General features: G+C 36.6%; 1 protein-coding gene across 1 annotated transcript; it reads right to left on the reverse strand.

Annotated features, from left to right (window-relative positions):
* Positions 1-1865: 1865 nt before the first annotated feature.
* On the reverse strand, positions 1866-26296 carry LOC149570663 (beta-glucuronosyltransferase GlcAT14B-like). The gene is made up of 4 exons (XM_089823207.1): positions 25253-26296; positions 24860-24935; positions 24623-24738; positions 1866-2833 (listed from the first exon to the last, which is right to left on the reverse strand). The coding sequence occupies exons 1-4, from the start codon at positions 25827-25829 to the stop codon at positions 2328-2330; spliced, it is 1275 nt and encodes a 424-aa protein (XP_089679333.1). The 5' UTR covers positions 25830-26296; the 3' UTR covers positions 1866-2327.
* Positions 26297-26431: the final 135 nt, after the last annotated feature.

Genomic DNA, 26431 nt, shown 5'->3' on the forward strand with positions numbered 1-26431 from the left:
ACCCCTAACTCTAATTCTAACTATAAATCTAACTCTACCATAATTAGACTCTAATCCTAACCGTATCCCTTTGTTTAATCTTCACTAAAACCCTAACTCTAACCTTAACCCTGACTCAAAACTCTAACTCTAACCTTAACCCTAACTCAAAACTCTAACTTTAACCTTAACGCTTACTTTAATCTTGACAAAAATCCTAACCCTAACTCTAACCTTAACCCTAATTCAAAACTCTAATTCTAAACCTAACCCTAACTCTAACCCTAACAATAGTCATAATCCTAAAATAACCCTAACCACAACTCTAACTCTATTTGTAACTCTAATCTTGACCCTAACTCTGGCTCTAATTGTAACCCTAACCCTAATTCTAATTAAAATCCTAACCCTAACCCTAATTTAAATATTAATGCTAACCCTAACCTTTACTTTAGTCTTCATTAAAACCTTAACCCTAACTCTAACCTTAACCCTGATTCAAAACTCTAATTCTAAACCTAACCCTAACTCTAACCCTAAAAATAGTCATAATCCTAAAATAGCCCTTGCCCTAGCCCTAACCATAACTCTAACTCTAATTGTAACTCTAATCCTGACCCTAACTCTAGCTCTAATTGTAAACTTAACCCTAATTTAAATCTTAATGCTAACCCTAACCCTAACCATAACCATAACTCTACTCTTAAATATAACAATTTACCTAATAATATCCTTAAAATAAGATTGAATCAAAGTGATGCAAATAAACAATATATATAGAATTTTTTTTTAAAATGTTGAAGAATAATTTTATACTAAGTTTATATGACTACAATTTTATAGTAAGTTTATACAACTAAATTTGAAAAGAAAAAAATAAATCAATACTAACTAGATCAAAAAAAGAAAAATTAAAAAATAATTTATCTGTTGCGCCGCGATTGCTACTAGCTTATATATATATATATATATATATATTTATATATATATATATATATATATATTACGCCGAGAGTAATCGTTCTCGACGCGCCTATTTTTTTTCATAAATCTCAATTATAAAATAACCTTGAGATTAAATAAAAATAGGTGCCTTGAGAACGATTACTCTCGGCGTAATATATATATATATATAAGCTAGTTAATTTTGTATTTTTTATAAGTTTAATTAAGAATTTGACATTCATACTTGTCAATTTAAAATGATCTCAATAATATTTTTAGTAAAAATTCTTCTTTTCTTTCTTGTATATAAGACATATTAAAGATTTTTATTTTTTAATGATATCTCATAACTTCATTTTATATCAATTATGCAAACTATGAATACATTAAGTGTACAAATTTATAAACTCTTTAAAAATTTTGTTAATCTAATTAATAATTTTTTTGAATGCTGGTGTAAGCGTGCTAATGTTAACTTTTATTCTTCTAGGTTAAATTTGAAAACTATCTACATGTTAAAAATTTAAATCTTATTATAAATAGAATATACTTTTAAAAATAATTTAATAAATACCACATAAAATTGATATAAATCATCTATTTTTAAAGAAATTAAAATATTTAAGTTAGTAAAAAACTAAATAAATAGAAATAAAAGAAATATAAATAATTTTAGATTTAGTAAACTAAATTATAATTATTTTGTATGGATATCTTTGTTTCTTTAATTAGATTTATTTAAGATATCTATCCTAGTATTTAATACTTACAAGAGGACCAGATCTATTAGATTTTCACAATTTATGCTAATGTTTTCAAATTTATGAATAACACTACACACAATCAAATCTAGAAATTTATGAATAAATTTATGAATAACACTACACACAATCAAATCTAGAAATTTGAAAGCATATAGCGGACAACCTTGACAAACTGGAAAAATAAATTGTTAAATTACATGCTTGCTTATTATCGAAAAGCTACAGATTTGATATGTTTTTCATGTTATTTGAGAAACCAAGAGGCCCACTACAAACAATTGATGGCATGGTTATGTGCCTGTAGAAGCAATCTTTTGACAAAAGCTTTCTATGTACGGACAGGAGTGAACTTACTTCTTACATATGCAGATCTTAGACCCAGAAAAACCATCGCACTGCAAGACCTCTCGTCCAGGTAAGGAAAAAATAATTAAAAACGAAATACATAGTTTTCAATTTTTCTTTGTTTTTGGCAATCGAGGACATACGCTGGAATCAGAATTTTTCCCAATTCTACATTTCACCATGTTTCCTAAAATTTTGATCTGGTGCTCTGTTACGTAAGCCGCAATGGTTTACCATTCGCAATCGTCAAAGCAATGAATTGAAGTTTGCCCTGGATAAAAAACAGTGCTCTTGCTACTTGCATTGCCTGCCCCGAAAATTCTTCTTTGACAAGACCTTAACAAGCAAACGCTTGAGCCTCTTTGAACCAGGTCCAGGCCTGAGTATAGTTTCGTCACCCATTATAGAGCATGGATCGCTCCCTGTTGCTATGCACCACCCACCAGGCGTAATGTTGCTCATGTTGCGACCCAAAAGCACTCTGTCTATCGTGTCAAGTACTGGACCACCTCTCTTGAACTTTCTTGCGAATGGTGCATTGCTAAAGACCATCCTTCTGAAGTCTTTGAGGCCAAGAATTCGTGGATGTTGCTTTGGGGGATTGTCCCATGATATAAAATGCAGATCACTATTAACTACCGTCTTTGAGAATCCTGGAGAGTTACAAATAAGTGTGTGGAAGTAAAACTCTGGAGAAGAAATTACATTTGCATGATACATGAGAAGTGTTCGAGGAAGATTGTCCCATCCCCATATCATGAACTCTACAAAATCTCTAGACAGTGCCATCCAAGCAGATCCTGCATCATGGTCTCCTTGTTAGTGGACATGTTTATTGAAATGTGTATTTTTATTCATCGAAGCCTTGATATTAAAATTATATGAAAATGTGGATGCACACAATTTAATAGATCAAGGTCCTCAAGATGCATATCCATACGGTTCATTCATTATATTATAAATGATAAAATCAAAATCCATTGATTCTGTATCCATTTATACTATCGAGAAAAGTGGTTAATAACACAATACAGTTGTTCTCGTCACAGGGGAATGGGTATATGATTGCATGTAATGCAGTATGTTCACAATGCATGGTAATGATAAGTAAGGTAGATTGGGTGAAACATATTTAAGTATATCGATCCATAAGTGTAGTAAGAGTTCCTATGATAACACCACCTGAAGTGGAAATGCTCCTAGAAATTCCTATGTGGTCACTAAGTAAGCTAAGCTAAGCGTAATTAGTGCTCTTCGGGAAGCAACCAAAATAAACTTGTGTTGTATTCGTTATTCCATTGCATACGTAAATAAGTTTTCTTAACAAGACATAGGTAAGCATATTGTTTCCTGTTAAATATCATGCATCCGCTGTGGACCATCATTTCACATTGACACTCCTAAGCTTTATTATGCTTCCCTACTTGTTTATTGAAATTATGCTTGCTTACAATATCCGTAAATCAGGCAACTAGCTTTCTACACATTCTCTTATCTTCAATCAGTATATTTCTCCAATAACCCACATATTCTACTGTTGTATATTAGGCTCAAATACATAGTTCAGTTCAGGCACATACTAATCCAATTTAGCAGAGGCTCATTTCGAAAAAACAACAAAAAAGTAATAGACAAAGGCCTTGCCAAATTTAAATGCACTACAGAGCATACCCTCAATCACCTCTGACAAAGCTAGCAACGTAAAGAATTGACATGGCGTGTTTGATAGAAACAGGCCACAAGTATCTAGGAAGATTCTCCTTTTACAATTCCAACATTACTCCAAAGCCCATTCTCATGGCTTCAAGTAATGCCAACTTATGTTTTATGGTATGTGGTGCTGCTAAAGCACTCTCTAAAGGTCTGCAGCGCTTCCAAGATCAACAATCCATCATCACCAAAGGTTGCACACAATTTCAGTGGCACAATGCAGTATGCTTAATCTTATTTGGCCTTCATCATTGGTTTTGTCAGGGTTTTCAACAAATACAATTCAAATTACTAGAGTCCATTTCAAAGCCTGGTAACATTGGGTGCTGAAAGTGTGCTTCCTTCATCTTCAAAGGAAAGCACTCCTAAGGGGTGTAGCACAATGCCTTATGGGAAGATTCAAAGGTTACATTAGACACTGTTCAACTTAATTGACAAGAGGTGAAGAGCAACATGTGGAAAATTTACTGCTGCAACTTAAAGGATCTTTAGCTTTCGCGTCTTTATAAAATTATGTATAGCTATTAATTATTACTGTAAAGGCGTTGACAAAAATGCATGTCCCTCTAGGGAGTGTGATGTATAGAAGGCACGAATTTATATGGTTTTCAATTCCACTTCTATTATCTTTGATATATGCCCTTGATAATCATTAATCATCTCTTATTTATTGTTTAATTGTTTTCCTTATATCAAACATATAGGTTTTAAGTTTTCAACAATTTAGAGTGTTACCTGTGTCTCTTGGAATCCAGATCAATAAATGAGGACACTAGTTTATATTTATGGGAAATATATGCATTAAGTAAAATCAGCTAACTAAGCCATCATTCTAATTCAAATTGTCAAGCTGTTTAAGATACAACTTAAATGATCTCTAAATCTTGTAATAACAACTTTTAATCAAGAATGAAGTATGATTGTTGTTGAGGGGTCGGCCCAAGTAGCAGAGAATAGTTAAGTGTGTAGGTAGTACTTTCACCTTCTTATGCAATGATTTCACCAAGAAGAAGTGAATTTACAGGTCAATGGTTTGAAACTTTGAAATCACCTCTCCCAAAATTGTTGTTATTGCATGAACATTCTCTAAGAGGTAACCGAAAAGTCTTATATTCTTTTTTATTCATTTTTAATGCATAAAGACTGTTATTGTATTGAACTCAATTTCTGGTTCTGATTTGAGTTTGTGGGCAGGTTCAGTTCTTGGATCTGGTAAAACGAATTCTGGGATGGGTTTGTTTGAGTTTGTCTGTACGAAAAAAATATAAAACTGTGTGCCACTGCCTCCAGAAGGGTTACCTAAAATAAAATCTGATGGAACAGCTATTTAATTCCAGCTCTGCCAGTGTTAGTTTTTGTATTAGGGACAATTTAGGCTCGTTGGGTTTTAATGCCTCTCTTTTTCAGGATATACAAACAAACAATGGAATCCTAATCACATTGCATGCCAACCCTAACCTCCAATGGGGGATAGCAATAGTTATGCATCATATGGGGTGTGCTTTCCTATCACCATGCATGAAAGAAAACAAGCATGACCTCATTCCAAGTCAATGACCATCAAGGAACAAAATGTCCTTATTATCCTATTATAAATAGGCTCTGACACATTGCTAATATCGAGACTTCTATATGACAAGCAATCAAAATATGCCTCCACAAGTGTTGTGACAATATTTTAGACCACTACCACAATCTCTATAGAAATTTACTTCAAATATGAAGTTGTATATTCATTTTGGCATTCACTATATTGCTAAAAGCAATGGAAATTGATTCCAAAACCAACTCTTTCTAGCAGCCTCTAGCTTACCTGTAGTGAATAACAGTAATCACTCTGACAATGTCTCCCTATAGAAAACAATGATAATTGCTCCAATAATGACTCCATATAGCAACCGACAACTACCATATAACACGGCTACAATGATCTTTAAATGAAGCTCAACCATATTCCTCACTTTGGAACCATTCCAATCCAAACCACTTAATCAGTAATCCCTAATAAAGCCTAATCAAGGAGTTTTGATCTCCAAATCCTCCAAATTAGTGGAGGACGGTCAAGGAACTTTTCACTCTACCAAAATACCTTGTTGCTCGTATATAACAAGCAACATCTAAATTCCAACGCTCCTTCAACTCTTGATGATATATTGCTCGTTGCATGCATGAAGCTCTATATCAGCTTCTTTAGTTATGCCTTCTCTAAAATTCTTCATTTTGCATCAATTAACTGCTTTCCTTTTGAAGTATAACTAGCAAGCACAAGCTAGGGATTTACCATTATGTATGTTCGAGAAACATATTTTTCCCTTTAAAACCAATCTACATTGGTTCTCTAGAAATAGACCACATCTCTCTTATATAGATATGGTCCATGGACTCCCAAGGATTACTCCATGTATACACAAGGAAAGCATATTACAGAAAACTCATCAGTAAAATATATACAAAATCCAAATCTCAACTTGCATTGCTCAGTTACTTTCACTTTCATGTCATCCGTCATCCATCCCAAAGAATAAGGGCATAGGTGGTATGTCACTTTCAAACCAAGCTCTCTAACCAATTCACAAGAAATTGGATTTGCTTGTGAGTACAAATCTATGAAGCATAACAATTTTTTTAGTTATAGAAATAATTTAGTAAATTTACAAATATCACTCATGTGGGAACCAACTAGGAAATCATAACTAGGATCAGTCCCCCCAGAAAAAGAGGAACCAATAGCAAGAGCCTAGCTAGATCAAAATGTTACATTGGGCAAAAAGAACAGCATAGCCTGATTGATGTTGACGAAGTCCCTTGAAGATTCTAACAAAGTCCCTTGCTGTTGAAGTCGATACAATAGCAAGAAAAGAGCATCACAACCAACCAATCAATATAATAGAAAAAAATATATGATCTGGATCAAAATTTACACACAAGCATCAACAAACCATCAGCAACACCATCACAAAGTACATATCCATTATAATAGAACAAGTAACCAGTTATTCCACCCAACATTAGATGTCCATATAAACAAGAATTCTATATAATCATATACTAGTAGCAAAAGTGAGTATATGTTGGGATTGCCATGTCATCAACCATCACTAGTAGAATATATGTTCCACATATATAGTAATATCAACAGCATATCACATGACTCGAACTCAAAAAGCCTAAATTCAATAACTTGACAAAATTTGGGAAAAACTTGGCAACTTAAAACTATACTTACGTCAAAAATGGAATTTTTTCCCTCTATAATCACATTTTTTAATCCACAATTGCATTTTAGGGAGCAATTGTTTGTATCCAAATATTTTTAGGGTATCTTGTCCAGTGTATAGGCATTTTACAAGCACGCAACAGAAACAATGAATATACTAGTTTTGTAGTGTGTTTAGGGGTTTGTTTATTGAGTTGTCTTGCATTTTGATGGGGAGAGAGTATAGGGATTTTAAGCTCAAGCAACAGAAAAAATCAATATACTAGTTTTGTAGTGTGTTTAGGGTTTTGTTTATTGAATTTTCTTGCATTTTGATGGGGAGCAAGAGGACCTTGCAAAATATTGACATGAGAAATTTTCCTCTCGTAGTCTATAAATTTGCGAGCTGTTGTACCCCAATAATATCATTAACAAGAAACCGTATAGAAGCATGAAGAGTTCAAACCACAGTTCAATTGGATTCCATCAAGAGATAAGAATCTAGGTGTAAACAACTAGCCATCTACTTACATTCTATCAACTACACTATTTTGATCTTTGTTACCTTCTTATCCAAGCTGTCGGTAGAAATTTCAAAAATTGCTCATTAGAAGCTCTCAAATGAATGCATTTTTGCAACCAAAACTATTGTTAGAACCTGACAGAACAACAAGATGAAGTGTAGATGCACATCACTCTGACTATCACAGCAGTTGCTCTCCTCAATATGCAAATTTCCAGTGGCATCAAATTTTGAAAACAAGGACACATTCCTGTCTACTAACTCATTTCCGATAGCATTTTGATTCTTAGCTTTTGTAAAGGTGTAAAATGAGTATTATTTTGTAGCTTATAAAAGGATATTAGATCAATTTAGTTTAAACAAATACCATCATAGATAAGTGAATGAACCAGACGACATATAAATACTCACACTTACTTTGTTATTATCTATGACTATCAATCAATTGATATAATAGCTTTTGGCAATATACTTAAAGATCTTGTGCATTTGAAACACATTTTTTTTCTATTATAGATTGTCTACAAACCTTGTGCTCATTCGAGAAACAACATGAGACTTACAAGCTTATTCGAGCTCCATACGAGCAACCACACTAGAAACAACAATTGGAAGACCAAGAGTCACAACTTATAATTCCACAAAGATGTCCCTCTTGAGATTTGAGCCAGGGTCTCCACAATGAGAACTCATTGCTTCAACCAAGATAAACCCCTTGGACATTTAAAACACATTTTGAAGGAGAATAAGGCATTTCTTAATGAGAAGGTAAGTTTCCACAATAATCACTTGCCTATTTGACACATTTTCGAAAATCAGAACTGAAGATTAATCCCACATAAGTTAAAGCTATTTTGAGGTGTCCCAAGATTCCCAATATGGACAAGGCAAAGAGTTCTTTAGAAGCAGCTTAGTACTTGAGGAAGTGCATTAAATATTTTTCTGCAATATTAATATCGTTGCATCATGTAAAACCAAAGGGTAGGTCATTTGCTTGGTCTATAAATTAGTAAAATACATTGATTCAATTGAAAACAAACTAACCTTGCCATTATCTAGTTCTCATCTAGCAATTGAGGTGCACATGGACATAAATGGGGCCTTTATTGTAAGGAAGTAGATTGTTTGTAATAATTTTGAGTTGTTCCAAGGATTGATTTGAAATTTTACACATAATGATAAGATAACAATATGTATGCTCTTATCTGAAAGAGCTAAGAAAGAGAAGCACTTGTAAGGGAGAAAAAACCATTTTCTACATTGATCATCATCAAATTTTAAATTTGTAAGATACAATCTGTCTTACAAGTACATCATAAAAATAGACCTAGTGAAATTCCTTTTTCGCCAAACCTTAATGAGATGTGATTAACAAGTCAGCTGGTATGTTGTCTAGTCCACCTTTAATTTGCTTTGAGTGCTATATCTCAACTTGATTTATTAGTCCATGAGATATAAGATGCAAGATATGAGTACTATACAGATTAAGGGATGTATTTTGGCGTTTATGCGGGACAACAAAAAAGATTCGTTTTGGACTTTTCTTTTTATAAGATGGTTAAATGGCCATGAGGATAATCCATCATCCTTCATACAGTCAAGGTACAAAGACACCCCCAACTATCTTATTTGATAGTTCTCATGGTGTCCCATCATCTTGTGAATGTTTTTGGGATGGCTAGGGTAGATTTGGAAAATCAAGGATGGCTAGGGGACATTTCCAAAAGATTCTTGTGTCCCTAGAATGGGAACATAGTTGATATTGTATCCTTGCAAAGTTGTGTATACAGCCTAAGTTCTATCTAGGCTCTTCAATTTCTATTTCAAGACTTTATACTCATCACATCTTGTAAGCATGGTGTCGTCATGGCTCTAAAATAAAGGGTGACAAGGTCCAAGCAAAGGCATCGAGAAAAAAAATATTACAAAGTATTAAAAGGTGTAGACTCTTGAAGGAAATCCAATAAGTGGTTCTCTCTCTATCTAACACAATAAGGACAACATGGATACTCTTTTTTGAACCAGTTCAAATCTCTTGATGCTACTGCTCTTTCCCAAAAATTAACTTGCACATCTATAATAGAAATAATTCTGCATTGATTTCCACAAATTATCTAGGTCAGTTTTACTGAAAAGAATGAGAATTGAGAATACTGAATCAAGAATGTGAAAAGATCCCAACAACCAAAGATTAGAAAAATGATAATCTAATTAAATCTAGACCCCAAAACTAGGAATCATGACAACCTAATAAGAAAGGGGCAAACCCTGCTCAGAAACAGCATATACAGAGGTACATACTAAAAAGGCAAACCTCCAGAGTCTATATTAATATTTTTTGAGAGTTTTGAGACAATGAAGGTAATATTTCCCAAGCGATATAACCAGATGATCAGAAATCTTTCTAGTATTACTTAAACACAACCAATATATGCTGCTAAATTTAGGAATATCATTTCATTTAAATCTACTTTTGATTTTTACAGAGGCCAAGGAGAAACTGATACAGCCGGAAGTTCCTAATGGATCTCTGCTTGCTTTTGCTTCTATCCCTGCAATACCTATAACAGACAGAGTTCTTTGTGATCATTTCAGCTTCAAAATCTAATTCAAGATACAAAAGAACTTATTATTACAGCTTTCTCAGATTCCATCTAGCAAGACAGCTGCCAAAATCTGGACACACCTCAAAGGTCTTCATGAGACTTCCAACAAGAGCAAAGCCTTCTTTCTGAAAAACACTTTGTTTTCTATTGTCATGGATGAGTGCACCACACTCTAGGCACACCTAAATCGGATTCAGGAAATCAGTGATCAGCTACTTGCCATTGGTCGCAAGATGGAGGAAGAGGATATTGTGGTAATCACTCTTCAGAGTTTACCAAAATCCTATGAGCATTTTATCGAGACTCAACATCACATCTACTAGTGTTGATCTGAAGTTCACTGATCCCTGCACCCTGCTGCTTCAGCAAGATCGATGGAAACAACAGTTCAGTAGCAACTCTAGTTCCACCTCCACTGAGCAAGCCTTTGCTGCGAAATCCTTTCAGAAGGATAAGGGCAAGTTTCAGCAACCATCTCAACAGAAGTCTTTTGCTCCAGCATCCGATGGTACCAGAAAGAAGAACATTCAATGCAACTACTACCACAAGTTTGGTCACATGAAGGTTGAATGTTGGAAACGCTTAGCTACCCAGTCTAAGCAATTAGGTTTGCAACCCAAAGCAAACAGTGCAAAGCACACTAAGCAGGCAGAATCTGCCTTTTACGCCTTTATGGCTAAAAGACCTGTAGATCATGTGAAGTCGTCTGCCTAGTACATTGATTCAGGTGCCTCTCAACATTTCACTCACTGCAAAGACTGGTTTACTGACTACCAGCCTTATTCAGATTCTGTTATTTTTGGTGGCGGAGAAAAGTACTCTTTGTTAATAACAAGCAAGAATTTACCAATTACCTCGTAATATGGTATCAAAGCCAATACTTGAATTTCTTTTCAAAATTTATAATTTCATTCAAAATTATTTGCTAAAAATTTTTGAACTAATTTATGAGGTTTTTCTCAAACAGTCCGTCTAGGGTTTTTGTTTTTGTTGAGAAATTCATTTGTGAAAAATCGCAATTTCAGCTAGGTTTTTTTCTTTTGAGAATCGTGGGCAGATTCTTGGCATTTTTTTAACAAACCTACCACGGCTTAGTCTGTAAATTGCAAATTTGGAGGTCGTTTTTTCAAATCCTGGTAGGACGTGAGTTTTTTTTGCAAACCCGTGCGATTTTCTTAAAAACGCGTGGAAATCGTGGACGATTTCTCTGAACACGATTTTTTTTGGGGGTCGAACTCTACAAATCGCGGTCTGTGTCTACTCTTTTTTTTTTTCAAACCAAAAAAAAGTGTCATTTTTCCTGATCTTGTGACTTCCGAGCATCAATCTTCAATCTCTCTTCCATCCATGAAAAAAATGCCTCAATTCTAAGGAAAAATAGGCATTTTTTCACTTGCAAAACACCACTTTTTGCTGTTTTTGACCTCCATGGCCGTTGACTAGTATTTTGTTTGAAACCTAATTTTTGGGGTCGAAATTTTTTTCATTACAGATTCTTGATGGGTTTTTCAAGAGCTCGACCAGGTTGTTCGTTTTTTCTAGGTGCCTTGATTTTTGAGCCAACGAATCCAAAAAATGATAGCAGATTCCTTTTGGGTTTTTCGAGCTCTCTTCTAGGTCACTCTTTGATTCTTTTGGGTCTTTCGTATTTTTGCCTCGAAGAACATGCCTTCACAGATTTTCACAGTTTTTCATTGAAAAATGTGTCATGGCATCTCTAACGAATATTCTACTTGAGCATAATTCCAAATTCAATGGTCGCAATTATGGAACTTGAAAGCAGCGCATCATTGCAATCTTTGAATATTAGAACACCAATCAACTTGTTCTGGGTGTTACACAGCGTCCGACTTCTTCGGGTCCTGATCAAGTTACATGGAATTTGAATAATCGAGAGACAATGATGCTTCTCAAATTATTTGTAGCTAATGATCAGCTTTCTCAGATTCCATCTGGCAAGACAGCTGCCGAAATCTGGACACACCTCAAAGGTCTTCATAAGACTTCCGACAAGAGCAGAGCCTTCTTTTTGAAAAACACTCTATTTTCTATTGTCATGGATGAGCGCACCACGCTCTAGGCACACCTGAATCGGATTCAGGAAATCCGTGATCAGCTATTTTCCATCGGTCGCAAGATGGAGGAAGAGGATATTGTGGTAATCAGTCTACGGAGTTTACCAAAATCCTATGAGCATTTTATCAAGATTCTCAACATCACATCTACTAGTGTTGATCTGAAGTTCACTAATCTTTGCACCCTACTGCTTCAGCAAGATCGGTGGAAACAACAGTCCGGTAGCAGCTCCAGTTCCACCTCCACTGAGCAAGCCTTTGATGCGAAATCCTTTCAGAAGGATAAGGGCAAGTTTCAGCAACCATCTCAGCAGAAGTCTTCTACTCCAACATCCGATGGTACCAAAAAGAAGAACATTCAATGCAACTACTGCCACAAGTTTGGTCACATGATGGTTGAATATCAGAAATGCTTAGCTACCCAGTCTAAGCAATCAGGTTCGCAACCCAAATTGAACAGTGCAGAGCACACTGAGCAGGCGAAATCTGCCTTTTATGCCTTTATGGCTAAAAGATCTGCAGATCATGTGAAGTCGTCTGCCTGGTACATTGATTCAGGTGCCTCTCGACATTGCACTCACCGCAAAGACTGGTTTACTGACTACCAGCCTTATTCAGATTCTGTTATTTTTGGTGGCGGAGAAGAGTACACAGTTGTCGGTAAAGGCAACGTTCAGATTCAATCTGTGGGGAGGAATCTCATATTCCTTGATGTGCACTACGTTCCGGTGATGGAACTAAATCTATTCTCAGTCAATCAGTTGCTGCGACATTCTCCACACTTGGCAGTCACCTTCAGTTCACATCAGTGCACCACTACTGATCGAGCGACTAAGTCTACTGTTGCAATGGGTCTTGAGGATCATGGTCTTTTCAGACTTACTAATTCTGGTGATTCTCAGGACTTAGCTATGGCTGCTCGGCGATCTTCTGTCAACACCCTTTGGCATCAACGATATGAGCACTTAAATGTGCATTATCTCTCACAGCTTGCTCGGGATGAGCTTGTTCTTGGATTGCTAGAGATTCAGACTCAACACCTTGGAGTTTGTCACACATGCCACGTTGGGAAGCAATATTGCACACCTTTCACCAGTGATGATTCTTGGCAAGCTTCTCAGGTACTTTAGCTTGTTTATGCCAAATCTGCGGCCCTATGGCCACTCCTCCTATTCTTGGGTCCAAGTATTTTCTGTTGTTTGTAAATGATTTCAATAGGAAAATGTGGGTGTATTTCCTTAAAAAGAAATTAGATGCATTTATTGTATTTCAGAAGTTTAAACCCTTAGTTGGAAAAGAGCCTAGGAAATCTATTATTACTCTTAGATCAGACAATGGTGGGGAATTTTGTTCTAATGTTTTCTCTAGCTTCTTGGATACACATGGCATCAAATACCAGTTAACTACATCCCACAAAACAGTGTAGTTGAACGTCGAAATAGGACAATCACCGAGATGGCTCATTCTATGCTCGAACACAGACATGTTCTGAAGCAGTTTTGGGCAGAAGCAATTAACATTGTAGTTTATTTGTTGAACTGGTCACCCATAGTGGCAGTCAAAGGTAAAACTCCAAAAGAGGCCTAGTCAGGTCGCAAGCCTAGAATCAGTCACCTGAAGGTTTTTGGCTCTCTTGCTTTTGTTTGGATCCCTGATGCTTCATGCACCAAGTTGGATGCCAAGAGTCAGAAACTAATGCTTGCTGGATATAGCAGTCTTCACAAAGTCTACTGCCTGATTGATGTTGAGACATCTCGTCTCATATACAACCGTGATGTAGTCTTTGATGAGCAATGTGGACCATTCATACCTGTTTCTCTTGTTCCTGATCTAGCAGACCAGCCTATGCAAGCTCATGATTTGAGAGTTCGACTTCTATTAGGTCCACCTGATGGTAGGGCTCTAGTAGCTCCTGCAACTCCAGTTGTTCCAGTGATACCTGTACAGACTCCTCCGAATTCTCCTGTAGGATCACCTCGCTTTGTAGATGCTTCACCTGAGTTTGATCCAGCTTCTTTTGACGAGAATCCTGTTGATCAAGCATCTCCTAGTACTACTGTTGGTCATTCTCCTATCTGGCCTAAGTGGTGGGCTAAGACACTTGTTGATCTTCGTGATGATGAGCTCATTGATGGGGGAACTGCTTGAAAAAATAGCAAAACTACAGATCCTGTTAACTTTGCTCTTATGGCCAACATTCACAGTGTGTTTGAACCTCAAACATATTTCGAGGCTAAAGGAATTCCAGATTGGGAACAAGCCATGACATCTAAACATCAGAGCCTGCCGAAGAACGACACCTAGGTCCTTTCTGATCTTCCACCAGGGAAGAAACCCATTGGCTACAAATGGGTCTACAAAATCAAATACAAATTAGATGGTACTTTGGATAAGTACAAAGCTCGTTTATTGGCGAAGGGCTTTTCTCAGTGTTAGGGCATTGATTATGAGGAGACCTTTTCTCCTATTGCAAAGATGAGTACCATCAGCTTAGTCCTAGCCATGGCAACACAATTTGGCTGGAAGGTCCATCAGATGGATATCAAGAGTGCTTTTTTGAATGGTGATCTCCATGAAGAGGTCTACATGATGCAGCCTCCTGGTTTCAAGGATGCTAGTAAAGACCATCAGGTTCTTAGATTGGTAAAAGCTCTCTATGGCTTAAAGCAGGCCCCTTGGGCATAGTACATCAAGATTAATAAGTACCTCAGTGATCAAGGCTTCAAGAGGAGTTCTTCAGACTCAAATCTGTACATCAAGACTATTGAAAGTGACATCATCCTTCTGGTTATCTATGTGGATGATCTGATCATCACTAGCAGTTCGGCATCTTTGATTCAAGGAACCAAACAGAACTTATGCCAGTCTTTTGATATGACTGACCTTGGACTCGTGCATTATTGCTTAGGTGTTGAAGTTTGGCAACAGTCTTCTGGTATATTCATCTCTCAGTCCAAATATGCCAAGGCCCTGTTAGACAAATTCCGAATGCAGGATTGCAAACCTGCATCTGCACCTATGGAGAAAGGTCTCAAGTTATCAGCTAAGTATGATTCTCCTTCCGTTGATGATACTACATACAGGCAACTAGTAGGCAGTCTTATCTACCTCTCTGCTACTAGGCCTGATATCAGCTTCACAGTCAGCTATATTTCCCGCTTTAGGACAACTCCTAAGGTTGATCACTGGATGGCAGAAAAGCGTGTGCTTCGTTATGTGAAGGGCACTTCAGATTATGGACTTCTGCACTCTTGGAGTTCTAATCCTAAACTCATGGGGTTCATAGATTCAAATTGGGCAGGCTCTGTTGATGATAAAAAGTCAACATCTGGATATGTGTTCAGTTTGGGATCCGGTGCAGTCACATGGACCTGTAAGAAGCAGCAGGCAGTTTCTCTCTCTTCTACAGAGGCTGAATATAGAGGGACTGTTAAGGTAGGATGTGAAGTTGTTTGGCTTTGTCGAATGCTTGGGGATATGCAAATGTCACCAGCAAGACCAACTACTCTGTTTGTTGATAACGAAGGCGTTATCAAATTAGCACGGAATCCAGTCTTACATGAACGAACCAAGCATGTGGATGTTCATTGTCATTACATACAACAGCTGGTTGAAGATGGGACTATAGATCTGCAGTATGTTCCTACAACAGATCAGATTGCAGACATTCTCACCAAGCCTCTTGGTCCTGATAAGTTTGTCAAATTCAGAGGACAGCTTGGTGTGTTCAATAGATTAACCATTAAGGGAAGGTATTACAATAATAGATAAATCATCTATTATTAGTTAATGGTTATCTTGTAAATATCTTAAGCTTTAGTTTGCTTTCATTTTTTGCTTTCTCTAGAATGTTTCTATTCTTTACGATCATTTCCTAAGAAACATCGTCTTATTCTTTTGTATAAATTGACCTCTCAGTCTCTGTTAATAACAAGCAAGTATTTACCAATTAACTCGTAATACTTATTGTTCTAAAAAAGAAAATAAAAAGGTCCCATTTTTCTCCAATGTTAATTACATCTACAAAGGGTAGCAGGACATGGCTTTGCCTCTGAATGTAGCTTCACTATCAGTGTCTGCCCAAATGGACCACTTAATTTCTACCAAAGTATTACTCTAATGAGAACTGTATTTCTCACTAGAGTACAGATTCATAGGACACAGACCTGATGCACCTCAAAGTAATGAAGACAAACTGGTAAGAGAATCCAGTGATATGAAGAATAGGAACTAATGACTATTGAAGCCTTGGTACACATCAAGACCTCTACAACACAATTTGGAATACCCATATGTACCGAAAAGTCTAGGTTTACAAATTAACATTACAAAATATGAGCTTGTGAACAAAAAACTGTGTTCAGGTATGCAACAAAAGGTTAATAGATTATAATTATTGCAAAGAAAATATCACATCCAAAATGTACGAGGAAGATGATTAGGTAGTGCTGAGGGACAAACCCAGAGAAGGTTAAAATTTATGGAATTTTTCATTCATTGTTGAGGGAGACTTTGAACCATTTCAGGCAATGCCCGGAAATAAAGCCTTTACATTCAGATAGCCAAAAGTTGCTTGGTATAAGAAAAAGAAAGCATTGTGGCAACAATGGAGCAAACTATCAATGCTGAAATTTGATCTTGAGGGATGCTATGCTTTTGGAACTTGATTTGAATGTGTCAATCATTCTTATCCACCATTGTGGATAAGAAAATCCCAAATGCTATCAGGCCTTATTGTTAGCAACAAGGATTTACTACACTTACTCTGGTTCACTGCATGTAACTTTTCAACAAATCCTAGAGTTGAATGCAACTAAACCAGTATGAGTCTTATCCACCATTGAGATAATCTTCTGTGATTAGCCTCTTGGGGCCTTGGCATGCCTCCTAGTGTAGGAGCACCTAGGATCTAGGATAGGGTCCTAACTATTTTGTCTTGTAGATGGTTCTAGCCAACCATCAGAGAATAAGGGCTATGTATAAGGCCCTAGTGTTTATGTTTAGAGAGTAATGGTTAGATTAGTGGGTGTGAAGTAGCTAAGGGTCTACTTAGAATCCTAGTTGCTTGGTTTGCTTAACTAGGCTTGCATAGTGTATAGGTTGACCAAAATCCTCAAATTGGGAAAATCATACTATTAGTCCATTTTGAGTCATATGAGACTCTTGTGCAAAGCCTTGGGGTCATAAGTGACCGAAATCACAAAGTTGCAAAAGTTGCTCAAGCAGCTTTTCATTTTTGCAAAGTTGCATTTTGACAGCTTTGCAACTTTGTCTTAAAACTAAACAAACTGCTTGTTTTCAGTTATGGAGTCTGTACAGGAGATGGACACATGTGCAAAATGCCTATATATGGCAATCACATGCCCAAGGGAAGAGTTGGTGTGCTTATTGTATGAATTTCAAGTTTTGAAGGAGCAATCTTTGAGCATTTTTACACACAGTGTTAGCACTTGGTCATTGAATCCAATGTAAATGGATTGAACTGATTGAGTTTTCTTCATGGTTGTTTAGTAGGTTGAATGCTTGTGTTCCAGTTTTGATTTGAAGGTTTGAAGTGCTTTGTAGACAGGGTTTTGAAAATCATTTTGTTTTCGTAAGTTCTCTGTCCAGTTTTGGGGTAGTGTAGAAAGAATGGCTCTTTCTTGAGCTCCAGTGGTCAAATCATCATGGCCCTTTGGAATCAAGAAGAGCACCCTGTAAATATTGTACAGATGCAATTTGGAGTGCTTGAAGTGAGTTTTGCTAATTTTGCAAGCATGTCGTAGCTGAGTTTTCCATACCTAGCTAGGTGCTTCATGTTGTTGCAGTGCTCGTAGAAAGGTGAATTGGATTGGTCTGAGCCAGTCCAGGAGTTGGAGTTTGAAAAGAAAGGTTAGACAAAGCCTTGTGCCAGATTGGGAGAGTAGGTGAGTTGGTTTAGCATGGTCTTGAAGACCAAATGTCTAATGCTGATTCCAAACCCTTAGAAACCCTTAAAAGTATAGTATTTTGACAAGAAGGTTCACGGATGGATTGAGGCCCTGAAACCTACAAATTTTGAAAAAGGGTATTCAGATCACAAATTATGTTTGGGGGTTCTTTGCAAGTTTTCTTGGTTATTGCAGCAAAACCTAGACAGGAGACCTAATTGGGGGCTCTAGGGCTAATAGGCCTAGAAGGAGAATTGGTCCACTCAGTGAAGTGGGTTTGTGGGACAAAGCCCTAAACCACTCAAGAAGCTTAAAACCAATTTGTAGAAGAAAAATTGAAGGTGTGGGGATACATGCTTGGTGAGTAACCCTATTCTTGCATATATGGCAAGAAGTGCCTAGAAGAGAGACTAGGTAAGAATGGAAAGGTAGAAGTGACACGTCAAATTGATGAATTAGGTCTTGTAGAAGGGGCTAGGGAAGAAGATCCTCTTGGGAATAGGGACATGAGTTAGCCCTAGAGGCTTAGGACAAGCCTTGGAAGGTTAAGTAGGAAGAACTTAACCTAGTTTGTGGATCTAGTTACATCACCTCCACTAGCTTGTAGCATACTAACTTTTTGTTCTTTTTGCATATCGATTTTTACCATATCTATGGGAAAATATGTGTTTTATGTACTAGCAATGCCTCATCTAAGCCCAATCTACAGTTCAAGGGTGACCTTGAGGAATCCACACCAAAGAGGCAAACAATTTAAGAATGATTAATTGCATTAACAAAACTAGATTGCTGAATATGAGAAATTATAAGAACTAGAGAAAACCATACTAGCAATAAATTTATGTACAATTATCTAAGAGACAGATGTATCAACCGAGAAGCAAACCAGGTAAGCATTTCAAGAATAGCTGTCATATAGGATGTTGACGTTTTATTGAAGATGACATCTTATTTGGAGTAATATTGTGATACTAGGAAACAATCAAAATCCATCTCCTTATAGATCAGTCAGCTCTCCTTTGACTAAGTTACTGATTTAGGTGCAAATCCAGATGTGGATGCAAGAAGTGGGTTGCAAATTTTGTTTTGGGAGGATGTGGTTGTGTGTGTGTATGTGTGTGCAAAAAATTCATTTTCATTTACCTTGAATATTGAATAAACCATGGTTACAGGGAGACCCATCTCCCCCATAAAAGACACATCTTGGAGACGGAGACACGTCTCAAAAACTTTTCGCATCTCCAGAGACCTCAAAAAAGGTTGGAGACTTCATGACAAAGTCTCTTGAAGTCTCCCAGTCTGCTAATCGAAAAAGTGAAGTCTCCTAATAAAAAATAAACATAAAATATAATATTAAATTATTTATGTATTTTAGCCCTCATTTTAATGTTTTTAATGTAAAAATTAAGACCAATGACAATTTAAATGATTTTTTGGCGAGCATGATAACTAGTACTAAATAGATTCTAATTTTTGTTTACTGTACTAAGTTTGTTCATTTTTGTTAATCAGCAATTTAGCATCAAACTATACTTTTTTGAATTTAAAATTTGAATATGTAATGATAATCTCAGCGATTATCAATCTAATATGATGATGATCATATGCAATATTTGAAAACTAGTATTACTGTGAGATACAGTAACGTGATTATGTGAGTTTTGAAATATTTGACTCTATTTTAATGTGACATTGCTATTATTATTTACTTTACTCTTTTAGTTTTACAGTATTTGTATTTTGTATTTAGTATTAGACTCTTTAAACTATTAAAAAAATTGCCGTCTCCAAGTTCCCCCGTCTCCTATTTTTGAAAAATTGGCCTACCAGTACTAGTACCAGTATCTGAGACCTCCAAGTCTCCCCATCTCCCAGTGACCTTGGAATAAACAGATTGTTCTAGGATCATAGATTTGCAGATATTGCCGAAATCCTCAGTCAAAAGCCACAGATCTCCTGAACTGGAAGCAATATTAGATAGGATCGCATCTTTAGTCTTACCTTTTATCTCCTTAACATTTTTAATGTAAGACACCAGGTATGGAAAAATTAATGAGCAGACTCGAAATTGATCTCTGGATTTAAATCTGCTGCCACACAAACTCTGAGACACATTTTCTGCCTGTAACACAAGACAATGATCTGCAAATGACCTCCATATGCAGAGTAACCAATAGTCATCAACCTTAAGATTTAGAAATTCTGAATTCTTTCTTCTCTGCAAACCTAAACTGGATATAAATCTTAACCAAATAATAGAGGCATATACCTGTGGAAGCCACCCGGAAGTGCCTCCCAGGCATCCGGATGTGAGTGGAAGCCTGTGACAGGCTGTCACAGGCTTCCACTCACATCCGGATGCCTGGGAGGCACTTCCGGGTGGCTTCCATAACCATCCACCTCGGAATTTGCCTCCATAGGCATCCGCTTCTGCCTCCAGGCCCAAGATGCCTGCTTTGGCATCTAAGCTCCTTGAGAATACACCCATTATGGAAACAGAGAGAAAATGTTATATAGCATTTTTTTTAATTTGAGATTTAGTGCACCATTTCACTATTAGCTTCTACTACAAAGATGCATTTCTTATGTTTAGATCTCACCATTAAGAGACAAATTTCTTGCTCAAATTTACACTATAAGTGAGATCTAAGGGGCCACTTTTGTATGCAGTATCTATTTTCACCAACATCTATGCAAACATGGTGAACATTTTCTTCGTAGGTTTAATGATCTTGGAAAGGATACAGTTTCCAAAGTGAAACGTGGCATACCTATAATAGTGCATAATGGGCAACATCTTTAATAGGATCAATTTTGTACACCAAGTGTACATTGATGAATGACACACTTCTTTGAGCCCAAGTTGAAACATCCAATGATGTATTGTTGTGGGTGAGGCATAGCAGAAAGTTCAATCTTCAAATTCCTTTAGGTGAGCTCATGTTCTTCTCACTCTTGTTGTCATCAGTAAAATATTACCCTAACATCTAAGAATGATAAAACTATTTTAGTTCTTTTACATCTGAACTACATAAGAGGCTATATTGGCATTTCCTACCATGGTACTAGGTTCACAGTTTATTATCTATTTGTTTTGTCTAGTGCTTTTGCAGTAAAGTCAATATTTAGCTGTGTAGGCAAGGTGTTTTGAGTGCAACATTCCCTTGTAAATTGGTTGTTAAATCATGTACGCAAACCATTTTTGAATCTTGGATTTGTTTCTGTACTCTTTATTAAGTGCATTTTTAAAAAATGATTCAAGGATCCTTTTCCTTGTGTTTCGAATTCAGCTTGGCTGAAAACTTGGAGTTTGTATTCTATGGATTGTTAGGGTAAGATTTAGAATCATCATTAATATTCAACTTGGCTCAAATGACTTTATGATTGTAGGTGGTGTCGGCTGCTATTTTCTCTATTGGACAACTTATCCTAGCCCTAATTTTGTAAGTGGCAAAAGCTTGTATAAAATGGCTTAGGGTTAGAGATTTCATAATGTATGATGAGATTGTAGCTTCTTGCAACGGTATTGAGCTATAAGGGATTGTGGATTGTAATCACTGGATAATAATAATATTGGACTTCTTGTTGGTGGACGTAGCCCAGGGATTGGGTGAACCACATTAAATCTTTGTGTCTTGCGTTCTCTTCTGTGCAATATGATATTGGTTATATTTGCATGTAATTGTTATTTTTGTCCATTGTTAATCCTAATAGAATAGTCAATATTAGATGATTGAACAGACCCAATGAGGAATTGAGGTTGTCACGAGTACAATTAAATGCATTATAGTTAAGGCTCCAACAAGTGCAATTGTTAGAAGCTAAGAACATGATGGCAAGAGGAAGAATGACGCCAAAGAGAAGATCCAAAAGTGATCACATAAAAGGTTGGAAAGTGGAAAAATGTAGAAAGAGAGCCAAAGATTAAGATCGCAATATCACTAGACTTATAATGCAATTCCATCTAGTATCCATTCTTCTAGTTTAATGTGTGGCATAAAGGCCTCAAAAGCACAAAAAAAAGTCTAAAGCTTAGTACTTGACAAAAACAATCAATATAATTACCATCAACTGCAGTGTGGGTACTGCAAGTAGAGTACTTTTTATTAAGATAAAAAAAACTTAGTTACCAGTTTGGAATCGGAATCTAATTCCGGCATGTGAATTGGATCTGGATTCGTGATAAGAAAAATCCCATTATGATTCATAAGAATTCGTGTGTGTGTCTTTATTTATGCATTGCATATACAAAAAGAAAAGAAATATACATAATTCTAAAACTAAATCATTTCATAGTATGAATCTATGATTTTAGTATTAATCTATGAATCCAAGAGGAAAAATAAACATCAAAAAAATCATTTTAAAAGAAGTCGGACCCACTTAAAACACTCTTTGTGTGTGGATCCTCATGGATTCACATTGGATCCTCGAGAATTCACACAGTTCTTCACTGGGTTTGTGCTGAGCCAGGCAGGGTCTGTGCTTTTACCCTGTGGAACCAGACAGATTTGCAGGCCTTGGATCCATCCAGATCCACAGGATAACAGCACGGACCCTGCCCAGATCAGCACGAATCCAAATCTGAATCTAGATCCAGCTTCTAGGGTACGAATCTGGGAACTAAGATTTAAAAAACATTCAAGCTATCCAAATGAAGCTGAAACTATTGGTTTGTCCACTCTAGCAAGCAGGATAGTCTGGTTTAATGAGGGTAACAAGACATCATTTTGAGGAAGAGAAATCCTTAACCATAGATACAATCCAAATCAAGTATCAAAAAGTGGAGTCCCTCAAGTCTCCAAGACATAAAAATAATCGTTCAAGCTCAAGTATGTGACCTTTGCTAGTAAAGGATAAAAGACTACCCATTGTACATGTTGCATACCGATTCAAGATGCAGAATGCATATTATGAGTGTGAGGAGATGCAAAAAATCCTTAACCATAGAGACAATTTAAATTAATGTATCAAAAACCTTTAGTCCCTCAAGACACTGTGACTGAGAAACATAATTGTTCAAGCCCAAGTACATGACCTTTGCTAGTAAAGGATAAAAGACTACCCATTCTACATGTTGCATACAGATTCAAGATGCAGAATGAAGATTAGTGGGGTGAGGAGATGCAAATGATAGGCCCAAAGAAGAGTATGCTTGAATAGTTTCCTCACAAAGCATTTGGTGACACCAAGACCCCAGAGAAATATTTTCAACAAAACACTTGCCATGTGGCTAATTAATGTCTCTAGGACAGAGTATAAAGCCCAAATGGCAGTATTGAGGCCAAATATGGTAATTAAATGAGAAGATGCTTCTCCAAGAGTCCAACGGCACTGAAGTTCAGAGAGATCCCATCATAGAAGGCAGAGAAGGGGTGAACATACAAATGGGCATAGGAAATCAAGCTCTCACAATAGGAACATGACAAGAATAAAATCACAAACTGAAATTGGAAAATGGTGGTGTCTAAAATCACTTGAGCTCAACTTTCCTAGAGTTTCTACAAAAAAGAGAGCTCGAACACCTCACAACAAATTGTGCCTATATCGATCATATAGGATCCTGCAAAGCATGAGACTATTACATTGTACAGCTAACTGGGAGGAACTTGTTGAATTTGAGGAGAGAGAAAATGAGAAAAAGTAATATCACTCTAAAACTTTAGAAAACCATGTGAAAAATGCAGACAAAGACATTATTCTCATGTTGAGTTGGATACATTGTGTTTGATGGATAGAAATACAAAAAAATGAGCACACAAACAAAGAGGTCAAGGGAAAGCCAAAGAAGCTACTTATTTAAATCTGAAATTAAAAGTTATTGGAAGACAATAAGCAATATCAAGATGTTATTAAGAAACCATTGATTATAGCATCAGGTAGTAGTACCATGGTGTGCTAAGCGTTAATTGTTAGAGCAGTTTTAGGCTAAAAGACAAGAGAGTTAGAAAAAAAAACATCCACAGCCTAACAAACTACACCTCTCATCCACTGAACAGAGTATTTATAAATGAACCTTCCCTTCAAGAGTAATCTCTATATAGTTATAATCAACATGTCTCGAATTGAAACTACACTTTAGAATCAGCATTGAAAGCTCCTCTTTGGGAGCCTATTACTGAGTTTCCAACAAAATACATAATGATTATCAATTTTTCATGTCAAGTAATCTGGAGGAGTGGACTGCAGAACTAAACTTGAAAAGGGATGTCTGTTACTGCCTAATGCTTTTGAATTCATAACTTTCAAAGTAGATCTTGGCAGAGCACATCGAGCCAGGGTGAAAGAGAGCATTCTACATTTAGGGGAGAGGGGAATCCAGATTAAATATACTATAAATTAAAAACCCAAAAAGCTAAGAAGAAACTTCTTTGGAGGGAAGAGAGGCTACAGACGGTATCTAATTTCCATCTAATAGTGTTTGTCCAGATTTGTGAGGATTGTATTAGTCTTGTTCAGGATAGGGAATACAGAAAGTTCAACAAGCCAAGAAAACGAATCCACCATTTAAAAGCAATGCAACAAGAAAATGTATCCATCGTTGACGAGCAGTTGGTGCTAGAAATATACCTGTAAACGACTTGAATGCAGTTGGCATGCCTCTCCTTTCTGTGACCCAAAAAACATCCGACTTTTTCCTTCTATAAAGACCAGGATCTATTATGACCGGTTTAATTCTTTTCTGCCTGCCAGAATGAGTGCTGGATCAATGATATTACCAGTACATGTTTTTGACAGCATATATTCACTATCCAACCACGCTATAAAAGATCCTATGGAATAACGGAGTAGCATTTGTCTACTTACTCTTTCCAGCCCAAGTTGCTGGTGTATCCAATAAAGTTAAGGTCCCTAGGTAAGTAGGAAAATGTGTAAAGCAGATCTGTCAACATTCAAAATGCTTAATTTTGAAAAAATCAAACTTATATAACAAATACTGCAATTTGCATATTTGTAATATAAAAAATTGAGCTAAGCAAAACTAAAATTTACTAATTGAGATGCATTTCTGAATTGGATTGTGTGCTAATTTTTTGCATCATTTTTTCTCCTCCAGCTATTCTCATCCTGATGATAGATCACTGAGTATGATTCTAAAAATTGGCATGCAATCAAATGGAGAAATCCATCTCAATAATATGACGGATTGTGGAAACCTTTTCACGTTAAAATTTACTTTTAAATCAGTATCAAACATACCGTCTTGAGTGACAAGTGGATAATCTGAAGCACTGAGATTGATAAACCAATCCCAATCTTTGTTTCTTCTTAAATGAATCGCTGCAGCATGAAGTGTATTGGAAACCATAGTAGGTCCTCTATATGTAACCAGATTAGCCTTCATGATCATATGAACATTGCCTACCTTTGCAAAAATGGGATGGCTCCTTACATATTCAGAGACATTAACTCTTTCTCTTGGTGATGACTCCAGGTCTAAATGCACTACGTACTGATTCAGGGGATGATAGAGAGCCAGCAGAACTCTCTTCAACCTTTCTCCATCTCCTTTGGATCCAGAAATGAGATACGCAATTCTTGCAGGAGGGGGAGAGGAATTGTTATTATTGGATGGGGAATTTGAGGCAATGATCTTAGACTCCACAAACACATTTTGAGCCGTATTTAGGCCCAGTAAACCTAGCGGCTGCACAACATAATTGTTGTAAATTGCTCTCTCGGAAGAGGATACGTTAACAACCAATGTTGTAATAATCAAGAGGAAGCTGAACACAACTGATGCAATGGCAAATGATATCACCCATCTCCTTTCCATGGCGTCCTAACTTTCTCTCTGTTCTTTCTCCTGCCTCATTCCTCATTGTCACTATACATATACCCACCATCTGATAACCCATCAACATCTTATTCTGAATAAAACATATAACATTCCAACCTCCACTTTAGTCTAGCATAAGCTTCCTTCGGATGAAGTAAATCTGAAGTCATTGGTCAAACAATGAATCCGAACGGTGTAGATTCAGCCCCTTTATGTTGGAGGGATATGTGATCGATTTGTACGGAACTAAATTGAGTCGGAGTTAGTGAAATTTGAGCCCTTCCGTATCTGATGGACGGGATAAGTTCGCAGCAAATCACAGGGACTGGGAACTGCCACGTCGGACCGTGTCCGTACGGAGGTAAAATAGTCGGCGCGTGCAAACAGTACACGTTGTTCGTTTATTTACTTTTCGAAAGCATTTACCAATTTGCTATTACGGCAGACAACAAAGTTTGAGCCTTAGGCTTAGAAGATTGTTTCGACACATATTTTATACTTGCACTTTTTGGTCGCTTGAACTCATTGGAAGAAGCGCTGTCCCTATGGCTAACTAAGAGTTAGTATTGTGGTTGACATTTTATCTTTTGTGTGGGATT

The sequence above is a fragment of the Cupressus sempervirens genome, chromosome 3, assembly GCF_028749045.1.
Source record: "Cupressus sempervirens isolate cs-2001-9-10 chromosome 3, ASM2874904v1, whole genome shotgun sequence".
Classification (NCBI taxonomy): Eukaryota; Viridiplantae; Streptophyta; class Pinopsida; order Cupressales; family Cupressaceae; genus Cupressus; species Cupressus sempervirens.